This window comes from Heterocephalus glaber, unplaced genomic scaffold (genome assembly GCF_053883595.1).
Source record: "Heterocephalus glaber isolate CG9 unplaced genomic scaffold, H.glaber_assembly_v1.0 deba00001472, whole genome shotgun sequence".
In the NCBI taxonomy this organism is placed as follows: domain Eukaryota; kingdom Metazoa; phylum Chordata; class Mammalia; order Rodentia; family Bathyergidae; genus Heterocephalus; species Heterocephalus glaber.
This window is the reverse complement of record NW_028258315.1, coordinates 64,927,985-64,951,299: the sequence shown is the minus strand read 5'-3', so window position 1 is coordinate 64,951,299 and position 23,315 is coordinate 64,927,985. Positions and strand designations below refer to the sequence as shown.

Genomic DNA, 23,315 nt, shown 5'->3' with positions numbered 1-23,315 from the left:
TGAGGGGTCTGATTTTTTTCAGTTCTTTATGTATTCTAGATAGTAGTCCTTTGTCCGAGGTACAGCTGCTAAAAGTTTTTTCCCACATTGTAGATTGTCTGTTAGCTCTATTGGTGGATTCTCATGCAGTGCAGAAGCTTTTTAATAAGTTGAGATCCCAGTTGTTGATTCTTTGTGCTAATTCCCATGCTACTGAGGTTTTGTTCATAAAGTCTTTTCCTATGCCAGTGTCTTCAAGAGTTCTACCTAACTTATCTTCCAGCAAGTTTAGTGTTTCTGTTTTAATATTTAGATCTTTAATCCACTTTGATCTTAGTTTAGTGCATGGTGATAGGTATGGGTCTAGTTTTAATCCTTGGCAGGTTGAAATCCAGTTTTTCCAGCACCATTTATTAAATAGGCTATCTTTCCTTCAGTGAGGGTGGTTGGCTCCTTTGTCAAAGATGAGGTGGCTGAGTATGTCTGGAGTTGTTTCTGCATCTTCTAATCTAGTCAACTTATCCTCAGGTCTGTTCTTTTGCCAGCACCATGCTGTTTTTATCACAGTAGCTTTGTAGTATAGTTTCAAGTTGGGGATTGTGATACCCCCTGCCATGTCTCTGTTGCTTAGAATTGCTTTTGCTTTTGTTATTCTAGGTCTTCTGGTTCCAAATGAATTTTTGGATTGTTTTCTCTAGTTCTGTGAAGTATATTGGAATTTCAATTGGCATTGCATTGAATCTATATAGTAGTTTTGGAAGTATGGCCATTTTCACTATATTGGTTCTTCCTACCAAGGAGCAAGGGATGTCTTTCCATTTTCTTGTATCCTCTTCAGTCTCTTTTTTCAGAGTGCTGTAGTTTTCAGTGTAGAGGTCTTTTGCTTCCTTTGTTAGATTGATTCCTAGATATTTCATTTTTTTGGATCCTATTGTACAAGGAATTGTTTCCCTAATTTCTCTCTCAGTGAGACTGTTACTGTATACAAGAAGCCTATTGTTTTTTGAGTGTTGACCTTATATCCAGCTACTCTACTGAATCTGTCAATTAAGTCTAGAAGTCTTTTGGCAGAGTGTTTGGGTCTTCTATGTAAAGTATCATATTGTCAGCAAATAATGACAGTTTAACTTCTTCCTTTCCTATCTTTATTACTTTTATTTCTTTCTCTTTTCTAATTACTGTGGCTAATGTTTGCAGAACTATATTAAACAGGAGTGGTGATAGTGGGCATCCTTGTCTTGTTCCTGATTTTAGCATGAAAGTTTTCAGGTTTTTACCATTTAGTATGATATTGACTGTTGGTTTTTCATAGATACCCTTAATCAGGTTGAGATAAAGACCTTCTATTCCAATTTTCTGTAGCGTTTTTATCATGAATGGGTGTTGGATTTTGTCAAATGCCTTTTCTGCATCTATTGAGATGATCATATGGTTTTTGTCCTTGACTCTATATAATATAGTGTATTACATTTATTGATTTACGAATGTTGAGCCATCCTTGCATCCCTGGGATAAATCCGACTTGGTCAGGGTGTGTGATCTTCTTGATGACTCTCTGTATTCTGTTTGCCAGTATCTTGTTGAGGATTTTTGCATCTATGTTCATTAGGGAGATTGGCCGTAGTTCTCTTTTTCTGTTGAGTCTTTCCCTGGTTTTAGAATCAAAGTAACACTTGCTTCCCTTTCAATTTCCTTGATGAGTTTAAAGAGTAATGGCATTAATTCTTCTTTAAATATCCTGTAGAATTTAGCAGTGAAGCCGTCAGGACCTGGGCTTTTCTTTGTTGGTAAATTTTTTATTACATTTTCAATTTCACTCATTGTAATTGGGGTGTTTACAATTTCTGTGTCTTCTTCATTTAACTTTGGCAGTTCGTATGTATCTAGGAACCTGTCCATTTCATCTTTGTTTTCCATTTTATTAGAGTACAGGTTCTCGAAGTACGTATTGATGATCCTCTGGATTTCTGTTGGATCTGTTGTGACTGCACCTTTTTCATTCTTAATTGCATGGATTTGCACCTTTTCTTTCCTTTTTTTGATAAGGTTGGCTAATGGTTTATCGATTTTTTTTTATTCTTTCAGAAAACCAACTGATTCATTGATTTTTTTGTATTGTTCTCTTAGTCTCCGTTGTATTGATTTCTGCTCTGATCTTTATAATTTCCTTTCTTGTACGAGCTTTGGGTTTGTTATGCTCTTCTTCTAGGAGCTTGAGTTTCTGCATTAGGTTATTTATCTCATTCTCTCTGTTTTCCTAATATGGCCATTCACTGGTATGAATTTCTGGGTGATTATTTCTGCTTTGAATTTTTCTAGAGCCTCATTCATCTGTTTTGTTACTTCCTGTGCTATCAGTTCAGGGTGTCCAGGTGGTTGATTATTGGACTTTTCCACCTCATTTCCCCGGGGGTTTACCCTTGCTGGGGTGGAAGTCTGAGTTTGTGCCTTGCTTAAATGTCTTCTCATTTTTGTTTTTGGTACTGTCCTTACTGTACCTCCTGGGTTGATACTTCGAAATTGCTTATTGTAAGTACCTTTGTTGCTTGTAATTAGAACCCTTATGGAATGATAGCTTCTCAGAGGTGTCTTCCAGATATAGCTGGTCTTTAAGTTTTGAGTCTCTAATGACTCTGAGGCTATTTCATTTTCATTATACCAAGAAGGACCACTGACTAGATCAGTAACAACACCTTAGCCCAAGTGATACAATCAGCATCACCATAGCATCAAGTACATCTTAGAAAATGACATTTTGTGGTAGTTATTAATCTATCACGTTTAACTGTGTGAATTAAATAAAAATCGAGGACCAAGCCAACTTATGTTTATAGTGAATAAACTCTTCAATATAACAGCTTTACCCTTCGGGATGGGGAGTTAGAAGGAGTTGGGGAGGGAGGGATAGGTAGAAGTATAGGGGAAGGTTAGCAGTGAGGCCAGAAGACACAGGCGAGAGAAGGAAAAGGAGAATAATAGAAAAATAAAGAAGAAATCCGAATGAGGACCAGAACAGGAACAAAAAGGGAGATGAACAATGTGGTACAGCAAGAGCGTGAGTGTAAGAGAGCGAGAAAGGAAAGAGAAAAGAAAGGAAAAAAAAGGGAGAGAAAAACAAAAATTTGCAGAGTGGAAAACAAAATTAAAGAAAAGAGGAGGAAAAAACCCCCAATAATACTAATTTTGGAAATAAAAAATAAAAATGAAAATGAGGCTTCAGGCTATGTCTTTGCTGTCACAATAGGCAACGTGGGTAGCAGTGTGCAGATATAAGTCAGTGAGTCTCAGCAAGCCAGTTGCAGACCCATGAGATTCAGGCAGATTTCTGGCTGCAAGTCCCAAGTTGAACTCCCTGTCCTCCTGTAGGGTTGAACTCTGCAGGGTTGTACTGCAGGTTCCAACTGCCCTTCCCCTGAAGATAGTCCTGGTTCTGATGGGAGGTGATGATCCCTCCAACTTACCCAGTACAATGGTCTAGTGGTACGGTGTCCCCTGTGTCTTTGTAGTGTGGAACCAGGTGGCGGTACAGCCAAGAGGCCAGAGGATCGGGGGGCATGGGGGTCCTGCAGGCACCTGCGTGGCTAAGTGGATTGCTGCTGGGGGCAGGGGCTGGATGGGGCGGGTTCTCTGCAACCAGGGACCCCTCTGCGGCATCCGCGGATGTGCCTGGCTCCTTCCCTCGTTCTATTGATAGTTTTGAATATAGTAACTTTTGGGTTTATTTATGCTTTTGGCATTTATGTAAAATCGAGTTTTCCTATCAAAAAAAAAATGAGCCCAGTTACTCTTTAATAAATATTCCATGCCTAGAAATTTAGACATTATTATATTGGTGCAGCCAGGGCAGCTTGACCACAGTGAATTGTCTTCTCTGACAGCATCCCTTATTCTTCTGCCCACTATGCTTCAGTGGGGAGTTTCCCTGCACCTTGTGGAAATGGAACTTCAGCCTCATAGACATCTACCACAGGAGCAGCACTTCTATTTTAAACTAAGAAAAATATTACTGGTTTTTCTTTGAACTGTTGTGGCTTTGGTGACTTTTGATTTCTGTGGGGGAATATGCTCTAGTTTCTCCTCTTAATGTTATTAGTTTGATTAAACTATATTAAAGTGTTATTTAGTTGTAGAATTAGATATTTCATTCTGGGTATTTTCACTTTATCTATTTGAATGATTTTCAGAAATCCTCAGAAGAACAAATTACTAAACTACAGAAACTGCATGAAAAGCAGTTGATCAGCAAAGAGCAAGAATTGACCAAGAAGTTTCAAACCCGAGAAAGCGAATTACAGGATCAAATGAAAGTAGCTGTTGTAAGTACCTATTTTGTTTTTGTTACAGCTAAACTCCACAGAGTTAAAAGAGTTATCATTCCTTACCCTTGCCTCCTAGCTTTAGGTTAGACCACTGGCAGGCAGCCTTGATCTGAGGATAGGAGATAGGTCAAAAAAAGGCTGTCAGAGTTTGTTAGCTTAGTAATGTGTGAAAATTAAATTATTGATCTTCTAGGCTTTCATCAATGCATTTATCCTTTCCATACTAGCAACAATCTGTAATTAAGAGGAAAAAAGAAGAAAGGTTAATTGAAATAATGACTACATAATTTAGGAAGAATGTCTGAAAACTCAACAGACTGAATGTATCCAGAGCTCAAGGCTTCCAAAGTTTATCTGAATTGCATTGAAAGAAGGAAAAAATGTCAGTCAATATGCTGTTTAAGAAATAAACTTAAATTTTAAAAAATCTACCAAACTAACAAGACCAATAACCAGAAAAGCAAAGATTCATATTTTTGCTGAAAGATTTGTTCAACTGGTATAATTTGAAAATTTAAAACAAAAAATATTTTTCTTCAATTGTAAAAATTTTATATATAAAAATTACTATAAAGGGTGCTAATACTGAAAATGTAGTTTATTTTAATATAAAATAAAATAATATATATAATTAAAAAATGTATTCAATGCAAAAAGATGAGAAATAGTATTTAAAATTTTAATCTCTTTTCATACATTATTTTCTTAATTCCTTTTTTTTTTTGTCTTTTCCTCGCAGCACTGGGGATTGAACCTAGGGCCTTGCACATGCTAGGCAGTCACTCTACCACTGAGCTGCATCTCTGTTTTCTTCATTCTTAGTTGAGTCTGAGCTTTTCGGAATTTCTAGTAGCAAGAATTCTTGATCTGAGGTAGCAAGTTTTCTGATCTGCTTTGTGGGGCAAATAGGCACATAAATTTACATATGGTTAGATTAGCTAAAATATAGGAAATTAGTGTGTGGTTGTGAAATTTACACATATATGGACATGTGTTTGTATTATTTGTATTATCTGTTGGTCCAAAAAGGGAGTAGTTTATAAGAACTTAGAGAAGTCTATAAGAATATTTAAACTATAACAAGACAGCACAAATTAAAAATAGGGGCAACAAAACAAATGGGGGGATGGAAATTAAGGAAGAAAGTGGAATGTAAGTGAAATTGGACATAGTGCTAAAAAGCCTTTAGTAAAGACCAACTTTGAGCTTTCCTGCTGGAATAGTTTGGGGTCTTTGGAGGCACTGGGCCTTAAACATTGACATTTTAGTATTGTTTTCTAGGAACAGATATATTAAGATATATTCCAAGTAGAACAAGAAAGGCACACGTATACATACACATATTTTTCCCCTTCCTTTCTTTTTGTTGTTTTGTTTTTCTTGTTTTTTTAGTACTGGGGATTGAACTCAGGGCCTTCACACTGACCCACATCCCCAGCCTTTTTTTTTTTTTTTTTTGGTACTGGGGATCGAACTCTGGAACTTGCACTTGCGAGACAGGCACCAGAACCACTGAGCTAAATCCCCAGCTACCCCGCCCCCCAGCCTTTTAAAAAATTTTTAGTTTGAGTCAGGGTCTCACTAAGCCACTAAGGCTGGATTTGAACTTACAGTCATTCTGCCATAGCCTCCCAGAGAGCTGGGATTACAGGCTTGTGCCACCATTCTCTTCCTTTCTTAATTCAGCAGAGTTTAAATTTTCCTCTGTTATTTTTATTCAGATATAGAAAAATTGCATTTAAAATATATTTATGTAGGTGTGGTGGTGTATATCTGCACTCTAGGAGGCTGAGGTAGAAGGATTGCAAGTTTGAGCCCAGCGTGACTTGGCAAGCCCAGTGACTTATGAGACCCTGTCTCAGAATAAAAAAGGATTGAGCATGTAGCTTAGTGTGAAGGCTCTGTGTTCAACCCCTAGTAGTGTATGTGCACACATATACACACATGCATATGTGCACACACACAAACATAGTCATTCCTTAAAGCATTGTGCTTCACCAGAATACAGTGATCTGAAAATACTGCTGTCAGTAGTCTATGTCTGGGTCAGGGATGTACCTCAGTGGCTTGGCAAGCGCAAAGTCCTAAGTTTGATCCCCAGTGCTTAAAATAAAGAAGTAAGTAAACAAATAAAATAATTTATGTCTAAGTAATAAGTATAGCTAAGTACACTTACTGTAATTAGAGTTCAATGAAGACATTATCACTTAGTGTGCTAATTTAATGTGAAAAGTGCTCTCTAGAGCTTCTCTTCCCAAAACAGTAAAAACTTCCAATATAAATATAAATATTGATACATAGTAAGGACAAAGAAGCTTTTCAGAACTGAGGATGTGCTAGAGCCCAGATCATCTAGAAAGAGTTCTGTAGGCTTTGTTTTATAGATATTTCCTTGATCTGATCCATATATTCAGAAGTATTCTTCTGATTTTGATTGGCTTTTCCATGTGAAAGACCCTATTATAATGAGATGTTTTTCACATAGTATATAAACTTAAAATCTAGTTTCTAGATCTAGAGTTGAAATACAAATCTTATTCAGAGGTGAGGTAGCAACAATTATAAGACCTTTCACTTTCAGCAGTGTTTTGTAAAACATTTTAAGTAATGGAAAAATAGACGACATAGTGTGGTTATTGGAACAGAACTTTTCATATCAAGAGTAATTGTGGCAAAGCTATAGTGGAAAATAGCTTTAGTGCCTCATTTCTGCAGATGAGAGAGATGACAGTGTTGCCTATTTCACAGGGATGGGTGCAGATTAAATGAAAAGAATGATTCTTGTAGAAGTGCTTTGGGAATGCTAAAGATTTATGTGGGCTTAAAATGGTATTAATTGTTTTTGACACAGGAAAAGAGTCAATCAGAATATTTGAAGATCACCCAAGCAAAAGAGCAGCAAGAATCTTTGGCCCTGGAAGAGTTAGAGTTGCAGAAAAAAGCAATCCTCATAGAGAATGAAAATAAACTTCAGGACCTTCAGCAAGAAGCAGAGACTTACAGAACTGTAAGATAAACAATGTGTAGGCTCCAGAGCTGTGAAATTATTTGTATATGGAGACTATTATTACCTCTCCAGTCATTATATTTTCAGAGCAGCTTTTGTTTTACTGGGATATATAAAAATATATGCCCTTCATTTTTACACAGTGTGGCTTTGGGCTCTGTATTTGCTACATGGTGCTTCTGGTTTTGCCTTTTAGCTAACTGTATTTCTATCAGCTGCTCATTCTGCCTCTTTGTACTCAGGCTCCATGGCATTTCCTCTGCATTGCCCACTTACCCTTGATCTCTAGGAAGTGGCCTCACTTTGCAAGCAGTGCTTCTTCTAGCATCTTCCTGCTTGTTCTCCTTCATCTCGTGCCATGTCCTAAACATTATCCATTCTGTGCTTATGTCAGAGTTTAGTTATACCAATTCCCTGCTTTTGTATTTAAGTTTTCCCCATTAAACATAGGCCTATAATGAACATGTTTGTATGTATATATATGTGTGTGTGTATATATATATATATATATGTATGTGTATATATATACACACACACACACACACCCCTCAGTGTGTGCATTTGTGAGGCTCTCTGGCCCTTTCCCTCAGCAGTATTTTGAAATGTGCTACCTCTTAGAAAAACATAGTAATGCTATTTAGACTAACTTTTTTGCTTTGATATAGACAGTGAAACAGTTGCACTCCTTACCCACATTTCTGAATTATGCTTTATTTTTCCATTATTAACATTTATGAAATGGCATAGTGGAGTGAAATAAGAGGCCTGTGTCTTATACTTGCTAGCTTTGTAAATTAATTATGCCTTACTTTCCTTACCAGTCACGTGAAGAGGTGGGATTTGGTAGTTCCTTGTGACTTTCTATGGCTCTAGGTTACTTAGCACCTTTCTCTTTAGAATCAAAACTGATATTTTTATGAGATAATAGTAATTAATTGTTGGTAAAATTTTATGTAAGTTCCTTTTTAAAGAAAATCTAATAATTTGGGGGTAGAAAAATCATATACATGATTTTTCTTCTAAAATTAAATTATTTAAGTAATAAAATACTATACCATAACCCTTAAAATAAATATGGGGAAAAATCCATCTTCTCACAAAAGTTACTATAATGCATTGCAATTTATTTCTGTTTTGACTATCCATTTAGAATATTCTTGAAAGAAGTAGTAGTTGAAATAGTTACCCAGTAAATAGAAAGAATCTGGAATTCTGAAGTATGTTAAAAATATAATCTTTTCTCTTTATTATATGATTTCTTTAGTAATTCAGAGCAAACATATTGCTTGTTGTTTTATTGTATTTGGTATGATATGTAAAGTTATTTATCTGAATTTTAACCTTTAAGTGGGTTGGCAGATGTCATGTCTGTATATTATTGCTAAAAATAAATCCATTTTCATTAACAGAGAATTCTTGAATTGGAAAGTTCTTTGGCAAAAAGCTTGCAAGAAAACAAAAATCAATCAGAAGATTTAGCTGTTCATTTGGAAGCTGAAAAAAATAAGCACAATAAAGAAATTACAATCATGGCTGAAAAACATAAGGCAGAATTGGAGAGCCTTCAGCATCAGCAGGATAACCTTTGGACTGAAAGACTCCAAATCTTAAAGCAACAGCATCAGACTGAGATGGAAACATTTAGAGAAAAATGTGAACAAGAAAAAGAAACATTATTGCAAGAGAAAGACAGTTTCTTCCAGGCTCACATAGAAGAGATGAATGAAAAGACTTTAGAAAAACTTGATGTGAAGCAGACAGAACTGGAATCATTATCTTCTGAACTGTCAGAAGTAGTGAAAGCCCATAACAAGCTACAAGAGGAACTTTCTGTTCTAAAAAATCAAGCAGATAAAATGAAGCAGGAAGTGGAAACCAGGCTAGTTGAACAGAAAAATCAGCATCAGGAACAAGTTGAAAAAATCATTAAAGAACAAGAAATATCTATTCAGAGAACTGAGAAAGCATTAAAAGATCAAATTAATGAACTGGGGCTTCTCTTGAAGGAAAAGGAAAAGCATTTGGAAAAACAGCAGGCTCATGTAGAAAAGTTAGAGGCAGAAATTAAAAGATCCGAAGGAGAACTCCACCAGGCATCTGCTAAGCTGGATTTTATTCAGTCACACCAGAGCACCACACATGACCAGGCAAAAGCATATGAGGAGCAGCTGGCCCAATTGCAGCAGAAGTTGTTGGATTTGGAAAAAGAAAAAGTTCTTCTTACCAATCAGGTAGCTAAAGTTGAAACACAAAAGAAAAGTGTTTGTATGGAGTTAGAATCTCATAAAATGCAGGTGCAGGACTTAATGCAGCAACTTGAAAAACAGAATAGTGAAATAGAGCAAAAAGTAACATCTTTAACACAGTTATATGAGTCCCAACTTAAAGATAATAACATTGAACAAGAGCAGACAAAGCAAATGTTAATGGAAAAAGAAAATACAATTTTACAAATAAGAGAAGGACAATGTAAAGAAATTGAGACACTCAAACAGAAATTGTCAGCCAAGGAGGACAGTATTAGTACATTGCAGGAGGAATATGAAACTAAATTTAAAAATCAAGAAAAGAAGATGGAAAAAATTAAGCAGAAAGCAAAGGAGACAGAAGAAACATTAAAGAAGAAACTGGTGGATCAGGAAGCCAAACTTAAAAAAGAGCTTGAAAATACTGTCCTAGAGCTTAGTCAGAAAGAAAAGCAGTTCAATGTCAAAATGTTGGAAATGACACAGGCTAACTCAGCTGGAATCAGTGATGCAGTATCAAGACTTGAAACAAACCAGAAGGAGCAAATAGAAAATCTCACAGAGGTACATCAGCAAGAACTCAATAATGTTGTCTCAAGCTGGGAAAAGAAACTTAATCAGCAAGCTGAAGAACTTCAGGAAAAATATGAAATCCAATTTCAGAAGAAAGAAAAAGAGATAGCAGAACTGAAGCAAAAGATCCATATAGGTAGGTGTGAAAAAGAAGAGATGAATGAGGAAATAATGTGGCTGAAGGAAGAAGGTGTTAAGCAGGATGCAACATTAAATGAATTGCCGGAACAGCTAAAGCAGAAGTCTGTTCAAATGTCTTCTGTTTCACAAAATGAGACTAAACTGAGAGTACAACTTGAAAAGTTGGAAGTTGAGTTGAATCATTCTTTGAAAGAAAATACTTCTCTTCAGGAACAACTAGTTGAACTGAAAATGCTGGCAGAAAAAGATAAGTTTAAGGTTTCTGAGTTAACAGACAAGTTGAAAACCAAGGATGAGGAATTCCAGAGTTTGAAGTCTTTATGTGAAACAAGTGAGAAAAGCCTGGAGGACAAAAACTTAGAATTCAAAACACTGTCTGAGGAACTAGCGTTTCAGCTAGATAGTTACTGTAAGAAAACTGAAGCTTTATTGGAAGCTAAAACAAATGAACTAATAGACATTAGTAGGAGTAAAACTAATGCCATTGTTGCTAGGATCTCCCATTGTCAGCACCGTACAACTAAAGTTAAGGAGGCACTCCTGGTGAAAACTTGCAAAGTTTCTGAATTAGAAGCACAACTTAGACAGCTAACAGAAGAGCAAAATACACTAAATACTTCTTTTCAACAGGCCACCTATCAGTTAGAAGAAAAGGAAAATCAAATTAAGAGCATGAAGGCTGAAATTGAAGGTCTCGTAACAGAAAAAGAAGCCCTACAGAAGGAAGGAGGTAATCAACAACAGGTTGCCTCAGAAAAGGAGTCTTGTATCACGCAGTTAAAGAAAGAATTATCAGAAAACATCAATGCTGTCACATTGATGAAAGAAGAGCTTACAGAAAAAAAATCTGAGATTGTCATTCTTAGAAAACAGCTAACTGATTTGAATGCTCAACTTCAGAATAGTATCAGCCTGACTGAAAAAGAAACAGCCATTTCCTCATTAAGTAAGCAGTATGATAAACAACAACATGAACTACAGGATCAGGTGCAAGATTTATCATTGAAAGTTGATACTCTGAGTAAAGAGAAAATTTCTGCTCTTGAGCAGGTGGATCACTGGTCTAACAAATTCTCAGAATGGAAGAAAAAAGCACAATCAAAATTTGTACAATATCAAAACACTATTAAAGAAACACAGATGCAGCTTGAGTTAAAAACAAAAGAAGCTAGTGAAAAGGATGAGCAGATAAATTTATTGAAGGATGACTTTGATCAGCAAAAGAAACAATTTGAATGTCTAAAGTGTGAAATGGAAGATAAGAACAAGATGGAGAAAAAGGAATGTAATTTAGAGACTGAGTTAAAGGCTCAAACAGCAAGGATTATGGAATTAGAGGATCATATTACTCAGAAAACAATTGAAATTGAGTCTTTAAATGAAGTTCTTAAAAATTACAATCAACAAAAAGATAATGAACAGAAGGAATTGGTTCAGAAACTTAAGCACTTTCAAGACTTAGGAGAAGAAAAGGAGCACAGAGTTAAGGAAGCTGAGGAAAAAGTCTTAAGGCTTGAAAAGCAAGTGTCTTTCAGGGAAGCTGAACTTGAAATTAAGAAGAAAGAATTAGAATGTGTGAATTCAAGTGTGAAAAGCAAAGAAGCAGAGTTAAAAACATTGATAGATAAACTTGAGTTAGAAAGTGCTACAAAATTAGCAGAACTGAAGAAAAAAGCTGAACAAAAAATGGCTGCTATCAAGAAGCGGTTGTTGTCTCAAATGGAGGAGAAAGAACAGCTGTATAAAAAAGGTACAGAAAGCCATTTGAGTGAACTAAATAAAAAATTGCAAGAAAGAGAGAGCAAAACTCACGTCTTAGAAGAAAAACTTAAGTTATTGGAAAGTTCTCCACAATCAGAAATAGCAGATATGTCCAGACCAGCAGAAAATATGGCAGCATGTACTGAACAAAAAAAAGCAGATTCCCAAAGCTGTGTGCAGATGGCTTATGAAGAAAAAATCAGTGCTTTACAAAAAAGTTTAACTGAAAAAGAAAAGCTGCTGCAAAAGCTAGAACAGGAAAAAGAAGAGACAATTACATCATTTCATTCTAAAGTGCAATGTGAGCATCAGGAGGTCTTGATAAAGTTAAAACATGCTGAAACAAAACAACATGAGGATCAGGTTGTGATAGGTCATCTTCAAGAAGAACTTGAAGAGAAAAAGAAACATTCCATGATAGTATCCCAGTATGTGGAAGAAGAGGAAGGTAAAAATAATAGAGGGGCAAAGCAAAACTGGGAAAATGTGGTTTACGATGTCCAGAAAACCCTCCAGGAGAAGGAACTAACCTGTCAGTCCATGGAACAAAAGATAAAAGAGCTGAACTCTTGCTTAGTAAGAGAGAAGGAGGCACATAGACTTGAAATGGAAGAGTTGATTTCAAAATATGAAAAATTACAGGGCTTACAGCAACACATTGATGGAAAAAATAAGCCCACTGAAGTTTTGGAAGACAGTACTGATGAAAATTCCAAATCACATGTGATCCAACCCAAATTGCTTAGTAACTTGGAAGCCCAGCACAATGACCTGGAGTTTAAATTAGCAGGGGCAGAGCAAGAAAAGCAGAAACTGAGCAAGGAGATTGTTAGATTGCAGAAAGACCTTCGAATGTTAAGGAAGGAGCATCAGCAAGAATTGGACATACTAAAGAAAGAATGTGAACAAGACATGAAGGAGAAAATCAAGTAAGTTTTATTTCACCACTCCTCTTTAATTGTTCTTTTTGTGTGTGTGCCTAATACAGTTATTTTAAGTTATTTGGACGCTTCACCTTCACAAAGTGTTAAATGTAAGGCAGGCATGGAGGTACACATCTATAATCCCAGCTACTTGGGAGGCTGAGGCATGAGGCTCACAAGTTTGAGGGCAGCCTGGTCAACTTTGCAAGTCCTTGTGTCTAAATTAAAAACAAAAAAACAAAGGGCTAAGGATGTAGCTCAGTGGTAAAGAACCCTTGGGTTGATCCCCGAGTACTGGAAAAGAAAAGTGTTAAACATAAATTTAGTAAGTGAAAATACTGAAAGAAATTAAAAAGCAACTTAAGACAAGAGGCAGTATTATTCCATGACCACTTAGGGGGAAAAAAACCTTTGTCTCAATATAACAAGTAACTATTTTCTCTTTGGTTTATTATTTTAGAAGTAGCATTATTATTATATAGTACAGGTACCTATGGTGGCACTTTAAAGTGGGAAAAATACTCTTCAGGCCCCCAGACCGCTCTCTAGGGCCAGTCATAGTTTGTATATCTTTCCAGAAGTTTTCTGTACTTGGACCACAAACACACACACACACACACACACACACACACGTGCATGTGCACATACATACCCTTAAAATTGTTTTTACACCAGTGAGATTATATTGTAAGAACTGTTTTGAAGTCCAGGTAACTCTGCAGTTTGTTTTTTGTATGGCAGCAGTTAACTGTACGTTTTTGTTACTCAGACAGGAGCAGGAGGATCTTGAGTTGAAGCATAATTCCACATTAAAACAGCTGATGAGGGAGTTTAATACCCAGCTGGCACAAAAAGGACAGGAGCTGGAAATGACCATAAAAGAAACTATCAGTAAGTACAGCTTTTCAATAAGGAATAAATCACAATCAGCAGAGACTGTAAGTTTATTCTTTTTTACAGTTGCCATAAGTAATTAAGTTGGAGGAAAAATGATTCTCGTTCAAGAAGTTCTCTACCAGTGTCTCTGGGAAGTTCTCTGCCTTGCCCTGCCTTGCAGTGACTCAAAGAGAGCAAGAATAGCTGAAAGAATCTGAAATCATTAGTTAATAACTACCTTATAAAGACAGGCTGCATTCAAGGTTTTTTTTTTTTCTTGGGGGGGGCGGTTTGGTACTGGGGATCAGACTCAGGATTTTGCACTTGCAAGGTGGGCATGGTGCCACTGTGCTAAATTCCCACCCCTTTGAAAGTCTTTTGATCAGTTGATCACTGGGTATATCACTAAGCATCTTGTAAAACTTACTGAATTTTGCCAAAATTAACTTGAAATGAGGTCTCTTAGTAAAATTGAGATATAGATATTCACCGTTGACTAATGTATCTATTTGTGTGTGTCCATTTTCATTTATTAGGTAAGGCCCAGGAGGTGGAAGCTGAACTTTTAGAAAGCCATCAAGAAGAGATAAATCAGTTACGTAAAAAAATTGCAGAGAAGGATGACGATCTACAAAGAACAACTGAAAGATATGAAGAAATCCTTGATGTAAATTTTTTTTTTTCTGTTTTGAAATTGGCTATAATAGATTTTATGGCAGTGTTGAATAAGATTTTCTGTTTTTCTTATGTAAAAGTGTGCTTTGTTTTATCTTGTTTTTGTGCACTGTTACCCAAATTAGTACTTCTGAACTACCTATAGATTTATGAGTCTAATTGATTTCTGCCTGGATTATACTTTTGTGATCAGATTTTGCTGTCCAGGCAGTAGAGCCTACTTGCTGGTATTGAACCAACAGTCAGTTACTGAGGGGAAGAAGAGATTTTCTTTTCTTTCTTCCTGATAAATTCAGGCTGAAGTGTGAGAGAGCCAGTCTAAGAATTGAGACCTTATGCTGGGGTGAAGTCCAAGTAATGGGACAGTTATTGTGTATATTTGAGTGTGGCTGCTTAACTTGGAATCTTTCTAGGAGAACCCATTAACTACTCCATCTCTACTAAATTTGCAGTTTTTGTTGGTCTGGGTGGGTGGGAGGGCAAATTGAGGAAAAAAAATGAAATGCATCAGTCAAATGTTTCCTAAAGCCAGGTTAGTTTAACCTTAGTAAGTTCTAACGAAATTGCACTAATAGAATAAAATGAGCCATGAAGATAAAGACATGCATGCTAATGAGTACTTTGGACCCCAAGAACATTTTCAAATGTACAACAGAGTAAATTATTCTTAGGTCATATATTCTTCTGTTATTTCATTACTCCCAGCCTTATTTTACTATACGCCAAGAAGCATTTGGTGATTAAGAATGCCAAATGGGAGAAACATGCCTCAACTACTACAATATATCAGCAGTAGACATCTGAGCTAGGAATAGATACTAATTATTATTTTAAATGCAATTGAAATGGTTGAAATTTCAGGATATGACACATGTCTATACTGTAAATGCCACCTTTGTATAGTTTATGAACTTTGAATTTCAATATGAAAAGATTTAAATACTTTCCCTTTTTTTTATACTTTAGAGTGCATATGTGCTAAGTTTAGAAAAATATTATTACTTCAAGAATGTTTAGTGAATGTTGGAATTGGAAGATACATTATAGCTAGTTTAGTTCTGTCTTCCATGTTTTATAGAAGGAAAAGCAAGTTCAGCAAAGTTATTTCCTTAAAACCACACAATGAGTGGTAGAACAGAGTTTCTTCATTAACTTCGCATATTCCATAACTAAAGACTTTTTTCTAAAAAAGTGTAGGGGGGACTTTAAGAAGACAACAACTATTATGAATAATTAAGTTGGGGAGCTATATCTGCAGGGATAAAATCTTTCATGGTTCTAGAGTTCTTTTGTGAGCTACTTTTCTGTCTCTGGATATGTGGGGTAGCACATGGTAGACTTTTCAAGGATATTGATAATCCCATGTGGTTATGTCAGTGAGGGAGCAGGGAGACAGATAACTAACTGTAGGCTCTCTGGCATGCTTCCTTCCTCCTTGTAGATGAGCTGTATATTAGGGAAGTAGAGGAAATAGTCCTCTATGCTTCAGGTTGGGAATAGTACAGCAAGTGGGCAGGAAGTGGAAGATGGATAAGGGAGTAGGGTGAATTGTTTGCCAAGCTTCTTACTTGCCTTACACCAGCACTATCCATTAGAATGTAATGTTAGCCATATTTTAGAGTTTTCTACCGTAGTAGCTACATTAAAAAGAAACAGATGAACTTTATTTTCATAATATGTTAAATCAGTATAGCCCAAATAGTATCATTTCAAAATGTAGTCAGTATAAAATTCACATACAAGTAGCCCTCCTAATCCACTGCTCTTTTAACTGTGATTCAACCAGCTGCTGATTGAAAATATTTGGGAAAAAAACTGTATGAACTGAGCATGTATGGACTGTTTTTCTTGCCTTTAGTCCCTAAGCAATACAGTGTAGCAGTTATTTACATAACATTAAGATTATAAGTCATCTCAGAATGACTGAAAATATACATGAGGATGTACATAAGTTATATGCAATACAATTTTTTAAATAAGAGACTCGAATATCTGTGGAATTTGGTATGGGGAAAGATGGTCTGAAACCAATCCCCGCCGATACCAAGATATGATTATATATATGCTCGCATGCACATACATTGTATATATAGTATGTGTATATGCAGATTTCTGTGTCTATGTATATAGACACAGATACATATATAAATTTTCTCAAATTCACCCTGCTTTTATAGTTCATCTCAATTCAGAATAGGCACAGCTCAGGCGCTAGCAATTCTAGGGTTTCTAGTGGCTCTTATATGGGCCAGTATATCTTTGGATTTTTCAACTGCCAGGTCTGGAGCTGACTATAATTGTAACTTGCAGTTAAATCACAATCCCTAAATAAACACCCCAAATGCATACTCTGTCTTGAATTTAAAAAAATATATATAAATATATAAAACTTGAAAGGGATAGTAGCAGTTCTTAGCAAAGAACATATTGCTTTGATTCTGAGATTTTTTCTTTTTTTCTTTATTCTTTTATTGGTATATTTTAGGTATACAGTACATTTACATTTCTCATTGGGAACTTGCACCTTTACATGATGTATCTTGGTTCTTATATTTTCCTCATTCCCTGGCCTTCCTTCACCCCTCCACCCTTCCCTATTTACAGAGACTTTGTTTTCATTTTTTCCATTTCTCATCATTTTTCCTTTCCCTTCTTTCCTTTCCCCTACCCCTCCCACTTCCCCTACCCCTTTCGACCTTTTCTTCCTATTTCACATTATCAACTATTCATTTTAATCATTGGTACATTTTAGGTATACAATATATGATGACATTCATCATTGGAAATTTGCACCTTTACATAATCTCTCTTGGTGCATATTTTTTCCCCTTCCCCTGCCCTCCCTTCAATCTCTCCATCCCTCCCTATTTACAAAGACTTTGTTTCCATTTTTCCATTTTCTGATATTAATTCCATTCTCTTCTTTCCTTTCCCCTACCCCTCCCACTTCCCCTTCCCCTTTGCCCCTGTTCTTCCTATTTCACATTATCTATTGTACCCTTTAGTCCTTATTTGCACTTTCAGTTTCTCACACTAGAGAAACTATTCAGTATTTACACATGTGTGTCCTATTTATTTCACTTAAGAGTATCGCCTCAATGTGCATTCATTTATCTATAAATGTCTCTAATTTCTCATTTTTTATGGCTGAGTAGCACTCCATTAAAAAAAAAAACCCACGTTTTCTTGATCTAGTCTCTAGTTGATGGGCATTTGAGCTGTTTCCAAGTCTTAGCTATTACAAATTGTGCTGCTCTGAACATGGGGGCACATATATAGCTGTGGTATGATTCTTTTAATTCTTTTGGGAAGATACCCAGCAGGGGAATAGCTGGGTCAAATGGGACTTCCAGTCCTAGTTCTTTGAGGTATCTCTGTACTGATTTCCACAGTGGTTGCCCCAGTCTACAATCCCACCAGCAGTGGAGCAGGGTTCCTCTTTCCCCTACAGCCCTGCCAGCATTTATTATTGGTTGATTTCATGATAGCAGCCATTCTTTCTGGAGTGAGGTGGAATCTCAGCGTTGTTTTCATTTGCATCTCTTGAATGACCAGTGATGTTGAACATTTTTTCATGTATTTATTTGCTCTTTCTACTTCTTTGTCTGAGAAATGTCTGTTCATTTCAGATGCCCATTTTCAGATTGGGTCTTTAAATTTGGGAGGTCTGATCTTTTTAAGTTCTTTATAGATTTGAGATAGTAGGCCTTTGCGGAACAGGAGGTGAAGATTTTTCCCCACATTGTGGGTTGTCTCTGCACACTGCTGGTGGTTTCTCTTGCTGTGCAGAAGCTTTTTAATAAGAAGAGATCCCACTTGTTCATTGTTTGTGCTAGTTCACGGACAACTGAGGTTTTGTTCATAAAATGTTTTCCTACACCAATGTCTTCAAGAGTTCTACCTAACCTCTGTTCCAGCCAGTTCAGGGTTTCTATTTTAATATTTAGATCTTTAATCCATTTTGATTTTAGTTTAGTGCATGGCAAGAGATATAGGTCTAGTTTTAATCGTTGGCAAGTTGAAACCCAATTTTTCCAGCACCATTTATTAAAGAGGCTATCTTTCCTCCAGTGAGGGTGTTTGGCTCCTTTATCAGAGATGAGATGGCTGAGTGTGTCTGGCATTGTTACTGCATCTTCTCATCTGTTCCACTGGTCCTCAGGTCTGTTTCTTTGCCAGTACCATGCTGTTTTTATCACAGTAGCTTTGTAGTATAGTTTCAAGTTGGGGATTGTGATACCCCCTGCCATGTCTCTGTTACCTAGAATTGTTTTTCCTATTCTGGGTATCTTCTTGTTCCAAATGAATTTTTGGATTGTTTTCTCAAGGTCTGTGAAGTATGCTGTTGGGATCTCAATTGGGATTGCATTGAATCTATATAGCAGTTTTGGAAGTATGGCCATTTTCACCTTATTGATCCTTCCTATCCAGGAGTAGGGGAATGTCTTTCCATTTTCTGATATCATCTTCAGTCTCTGTTTTCAGAGTGCTGTAGTTTTCAGAGAAGAGGTCTTTGATTTCTTTTGTTAGGTTCATTCCTAGGTATTTCAGTTTTTTGGATGCTATTGCAAAAGAAATTATTTGCCCCATTTCTCTCTCAGTGAGTCTATTGTTCGTGTAGAGGAAAGCTATTGATTTTTGTTTGTTGACGTTGTATCCAGCTACTCTACTGAATTTGGTTATGAAGTCTAGAAGACTTTTGGTGGAGTTCTTGGGGTCTTCTATATAGAGTATCATGTCATCTGCAAATAATGACAATTTGACTTCTTCATTTCCTATATTCCTTTATTCCTTTTATTTCTTTCTCTTGTCTAATTGCCGTGGCTAATGTTTCCAGAACTATGTTGAACAAGAGTGTTGACAGTGGACATCCTTGTCTTGTTCCTGATTTTAGTGTCAAGGATTTCAGTTTTTGACCACTTAGTATGATATTGGCTGTTGGTTTTTCATAGATGGCATTTATCAGATTGAGGTAGAGACCATCTATTCCAATTTTTTGTAGGGTTTTTATCATAAATGCGTGTTGGATTTTGTCAAATGCATGTTGGATTTTGTCTCCTTTTTCTGCATCTATGGAGATAATCATATGGTTTTTGTCCTTGGCTCATTGATATAGTGTATTACATTGATTGATTTGCATATGTTGAACCATCCCTGCATCCCTGGGATGAATCTCACTTGATCAGGGTGTATGATCTTCTTGATCTTCTGCATTCTATTTGCCAGTATCTTATTAAAGATTTTTGCATCCATATTCATTAGTGAGATTGACCTATAGTTCTCTTTTTCAGTTGGGTCTTTCTCTGCTTTTGGGATCAAGGTGATGCTTGCTTCCAGGAATGAATTTGGGAGTATTGCTTCCCTTTCAATTTCATTGAAGAGTTCAACGGTAGTGGCAGTGGTTTCTCTCTACATGTCTTGTAGAATTCAGCAGTGAAGCCCTCAGGACCTGGGCTTTTCTTAGTTGGTAAGTTTTTAATTACGTTTTCAATTTCATTGATTGTCACTGGCTTGTTTAGAACTTTTAGGTCTTCGTTAAACTTTGGTAATTCATATGTATCTAGGAACCTGTCCATTTCTTCTGTGTTTTCCATCTTATTGGTGTATAGGTTCTGGAAGTAGGTATTGATGATCCTCTGGATTTCTGCTGGGTCTGTTGTAATTTCACCCTTTTCATTCCTAATTGCATGGATTTGGGCCTTGTCTTTCCTTTTTCTGATAAGGTTGGCTAAGGGTTTGTCCATTTTGTTGATTCTTTTGAAGAACCAACTCTTGGCTTCATTAATTTTTTGTATCATTCACTTAGTCTCCATTGCATTGATTTCTCCTCTGATCTTTATAATTTCCTCCCTTGTATGAGCTTTGGGTTTGTCCTGCTCTTCTTTTTCTAGAACCTTGAGGTTCAACATCAGGTTGCTTAATTGAGCACACTCTGTTTTCTTAATGTGTGCATTCAGTGCTATAAATTTCCCTCATAAGACTGCTTTCATTTTGTCCCATAGATTCCGATATGTTGTATTGTCATTGTCATTTAATTGAAGGAACTGTCTGATTTCTTGTTTAATTTCCTCTGTGACCCATTGGTTATTCAGAAGTGTGTTGTTCAATTTCCATGTGTTTATGAAAGTTTTGCAGTTTCTTTTGTTATGGATCTCCAATTTCATCACACTATGGTCTGATAATAAACAGGGCATGACTTCAATTCCTTTGCATTTACTTCAACATGTTCTATGAGCGAGCATGTGGTCTATTTTGGAGAATGACCCGTGTGCAGCTGAAAAGAATGTGTATTCTTTTTTGGTGGGGTGGAACACTGTGTAAACATATAAGTTCATTTGTTCAAGAGTTGGATTGAGTTCTAGTATTTCATTACTGATTTTTCGTCTAGTTGATCTATTTGTGACAGTGGGGTATTGAGGTCCCCCAGTACAATTGTATTAGTGCATATGTGACTTTTCATGTCTCTTTGTATTTGTTTTATATAGCTTGACTCACTAGTGTTTGCTGCATAGATATTTATGATTGTCATCTCTTCCTGTTGGATTGTTCCCTTTACAAGGATGTAGCGTCCTTCTTTGTCTCTTAATCAGTGTTGGTTTGAAATCTACTTGACCTGCAAAGTGGATAGCTACTCCTGCCTCTTTTTGGGTTCTCGTCGCATGGAGTATTGTTTTCCACCCTTTAACTTTCAGTCTCAGAGTTTCCTTTTGAATTAAGTGTGTTTCTTGTATGCAGCATATTGTTGGATTTTGCTTCTTGACCCATTCTGCTAGTCTATTTCTTTTGATTGGTGAATTGAGACCATTAACATTGATGGTTATAACTGATACATATTGAGTTATCATTGTCATGACTTTTTCTTTTTGTTGAATTCTCCCTCTTTCCATTTAATTGCTTGTTGCACCCGATGGGTTCATTCTGCTGTGCCTCCTGTGGTTGTGATCCTCATTGTCTGTTCCTAGGATATTGTCTAAAATTTTTTGGAGTGATGGCTTGGTATTCACCAAGTTCCTAAGGTGCTCTTTGTCATGAAAGTATCTTATTTCTCCATCAATTTTGAAAGATAATTTTGCAGGGTACATCAATCTGGGTTGGAGGCTGTTTTCTTTTAGGGCTTGGAATATGTCACTCCAAGCTCTTCTTGCCTTGATGGTTTGCGTTGAGAAGTCTGCTGTGATTTTGATGGGTTTTCCTTTGTATGTGATTTGTTTCTTTGCTCTAACTGCTCGTAGAATTTTGTTCTTCTGTTGGTTTTCTGGAATCTTAACAATTATATGCCTATATGTAGATTTTCTTTTGATCAAGGCTATTTGGAGTCCTATATGCCTCACTTATCTGTATGTCAGTTCATTTCCCCTGCTTGGGAAGTTTTCTGCTGTTGCTTCTGTGAACAGTTTTTTTATGTCACTTGCACTCTCTCCTCTTTCTTCATTGACTTCAGTTTTATGTTACTCTTCTTTGCATTGTCTAGCGGCTGCTCGATTGATTTCTCGTGGTCCTTTGCAATTTTGAAGCAATTTTTTCTTTTCCTGGTCAGTAATTGCAATCTTATCTTCTATATCTGAAATTCTGTCCTCACATTGGCTCATTCTGCTGTGTAGACATTCAGTGGAGCTTCTGATCTCCTGGAAATCTGTTTGTATCTGTTTTATGGATTCCATTTGTTTCCTATGTTGGGATTCCATCATGTTCTTCAGCTCCTCTCTAGATTTATTAATCATGTCCTGCACTGTGGGCACAATCTCTTCTGTTATCTGAGAAATTATTTGTGATTTCATTTTTTCCAGATCCCTCTTTTGTTGCCAGTTCAGGGAGTCCAGGTGGTTGAGTATCGGAGGGTTCCATCTCATTTTCCTTTCATGTTGCTGTAGGTGATCTGGAAATTTGGTTTTGAGACTTGTTTACGTGTCTTCTCATTTTTGAATGGGGGGGTGGGGGGGAGGTGTTTTTCGTGCCCACGCTGCTCACCTCCTCTGGCGTGGGAGCGTTGGAATGGCAGCCCAGAAGCCCCTACCTCTGGGCTGTGAGCATGAGATATTTTCTCTTAACAGTCTCCCATTTCAAAATTTCTGAGGTTGGTGTGTTATATGGAATTTGTATGTATTATGTAGGCTATTTTTCCTCTTCTGAAAAGCTGTCACATTTATGATTTATCTCAAACATATCATAGGCTGTATTTCTGTGATGTGTTAAAATCTTTTATTAATAGCAAATTTAAGCATAGAGACTTTTTCCTGTCTTTCCTGTCTTAAGTAATATTCTTATTCTCCAGTTTAAAGAAGCTGTGGTAGGAACTTTTGCCATATTTGATTCCCACTTCCCTAAGTTCTTCATACATAGACACCCACGTACCTTTTAGGATAGGAAATCTGCTTATATCTCCAGCACAATATTAAATATATAGTATGCTCTTCAGGATGTGGGGTTTTTTTGTTGAATCATATTTCATGTTCCTCTGCTCTTAATTACAGTTACTGCTGTAGTTTTGGGTACCATTTTTTATCTGGTCCATTGTGCTGTGTTAATTTTCCCCCGATCTCCTTGTTACTGCCCTTTACCCTATGTATCTATTTTTTTTCCTGTCAGAATTATTTTCTATCTTGAAACAAAGATGTGGTCATATTACTTGTCTTCCTAAATATGTCCATTGTTCCAGTGATACCTCTTCCAGTTCCGTGTGTGTTCTGGCTAAACTCAACTTTAGCTTGTTCGTCACCATATTTTACCTTTGCTCATGCTTTTCTGTGTGGAGGAAATCACATTCTCGAACTTCAGAAACTAATACAGGTGTTTGGCTAAAAGATTAGAGTAAAGT

General features: G+C 36.5%; 1 protein-coding gene across 13 annotated transcripts in view; it reads left to right on the top strand.

The window, feature by feature from the left end:
• Nucleotides 1-23,315, top strand: part of Golga4 (golgin A4) — a 126,009-nt gene that overhangs the window by 71,283 nt on the left and 31,411 nt on the right. For all 13 annotated transcript variants that reach the window (XR_015439512.1, XM_087182078.1, XM_087182077.1 and 10 more), the window contains 5 exons: nucleotides 4,164-4,295; nucleotides 7,150-7,305; nucleotides 8,715-12,955; nucleotides 13,719-13,840; nucleotides 14,362-14,492. Coding sequence is in view for 12 of the 13 variants with exons in the window: in XM_087182078.1 (XP_087038204.1) it covers nucleotides 4,164-4,295; nucleotides 7,150-7,305; nucleotides 8,715-12,955; nucleotides 13,719-13,840; nucleotides 14,362-14,492 (4,782 nt within the window). In the remaining variant the exon portion in view is untranslated. The remainder of the gene's footprint in view (nucleotides 1-4,163; nucleotides 4,296-7,149; nucleotides 7,306-8,714; nucleotides 12,956-13,718; nucleotides 13,841-14,361; nucleotides 14,493-23,315) is intronic.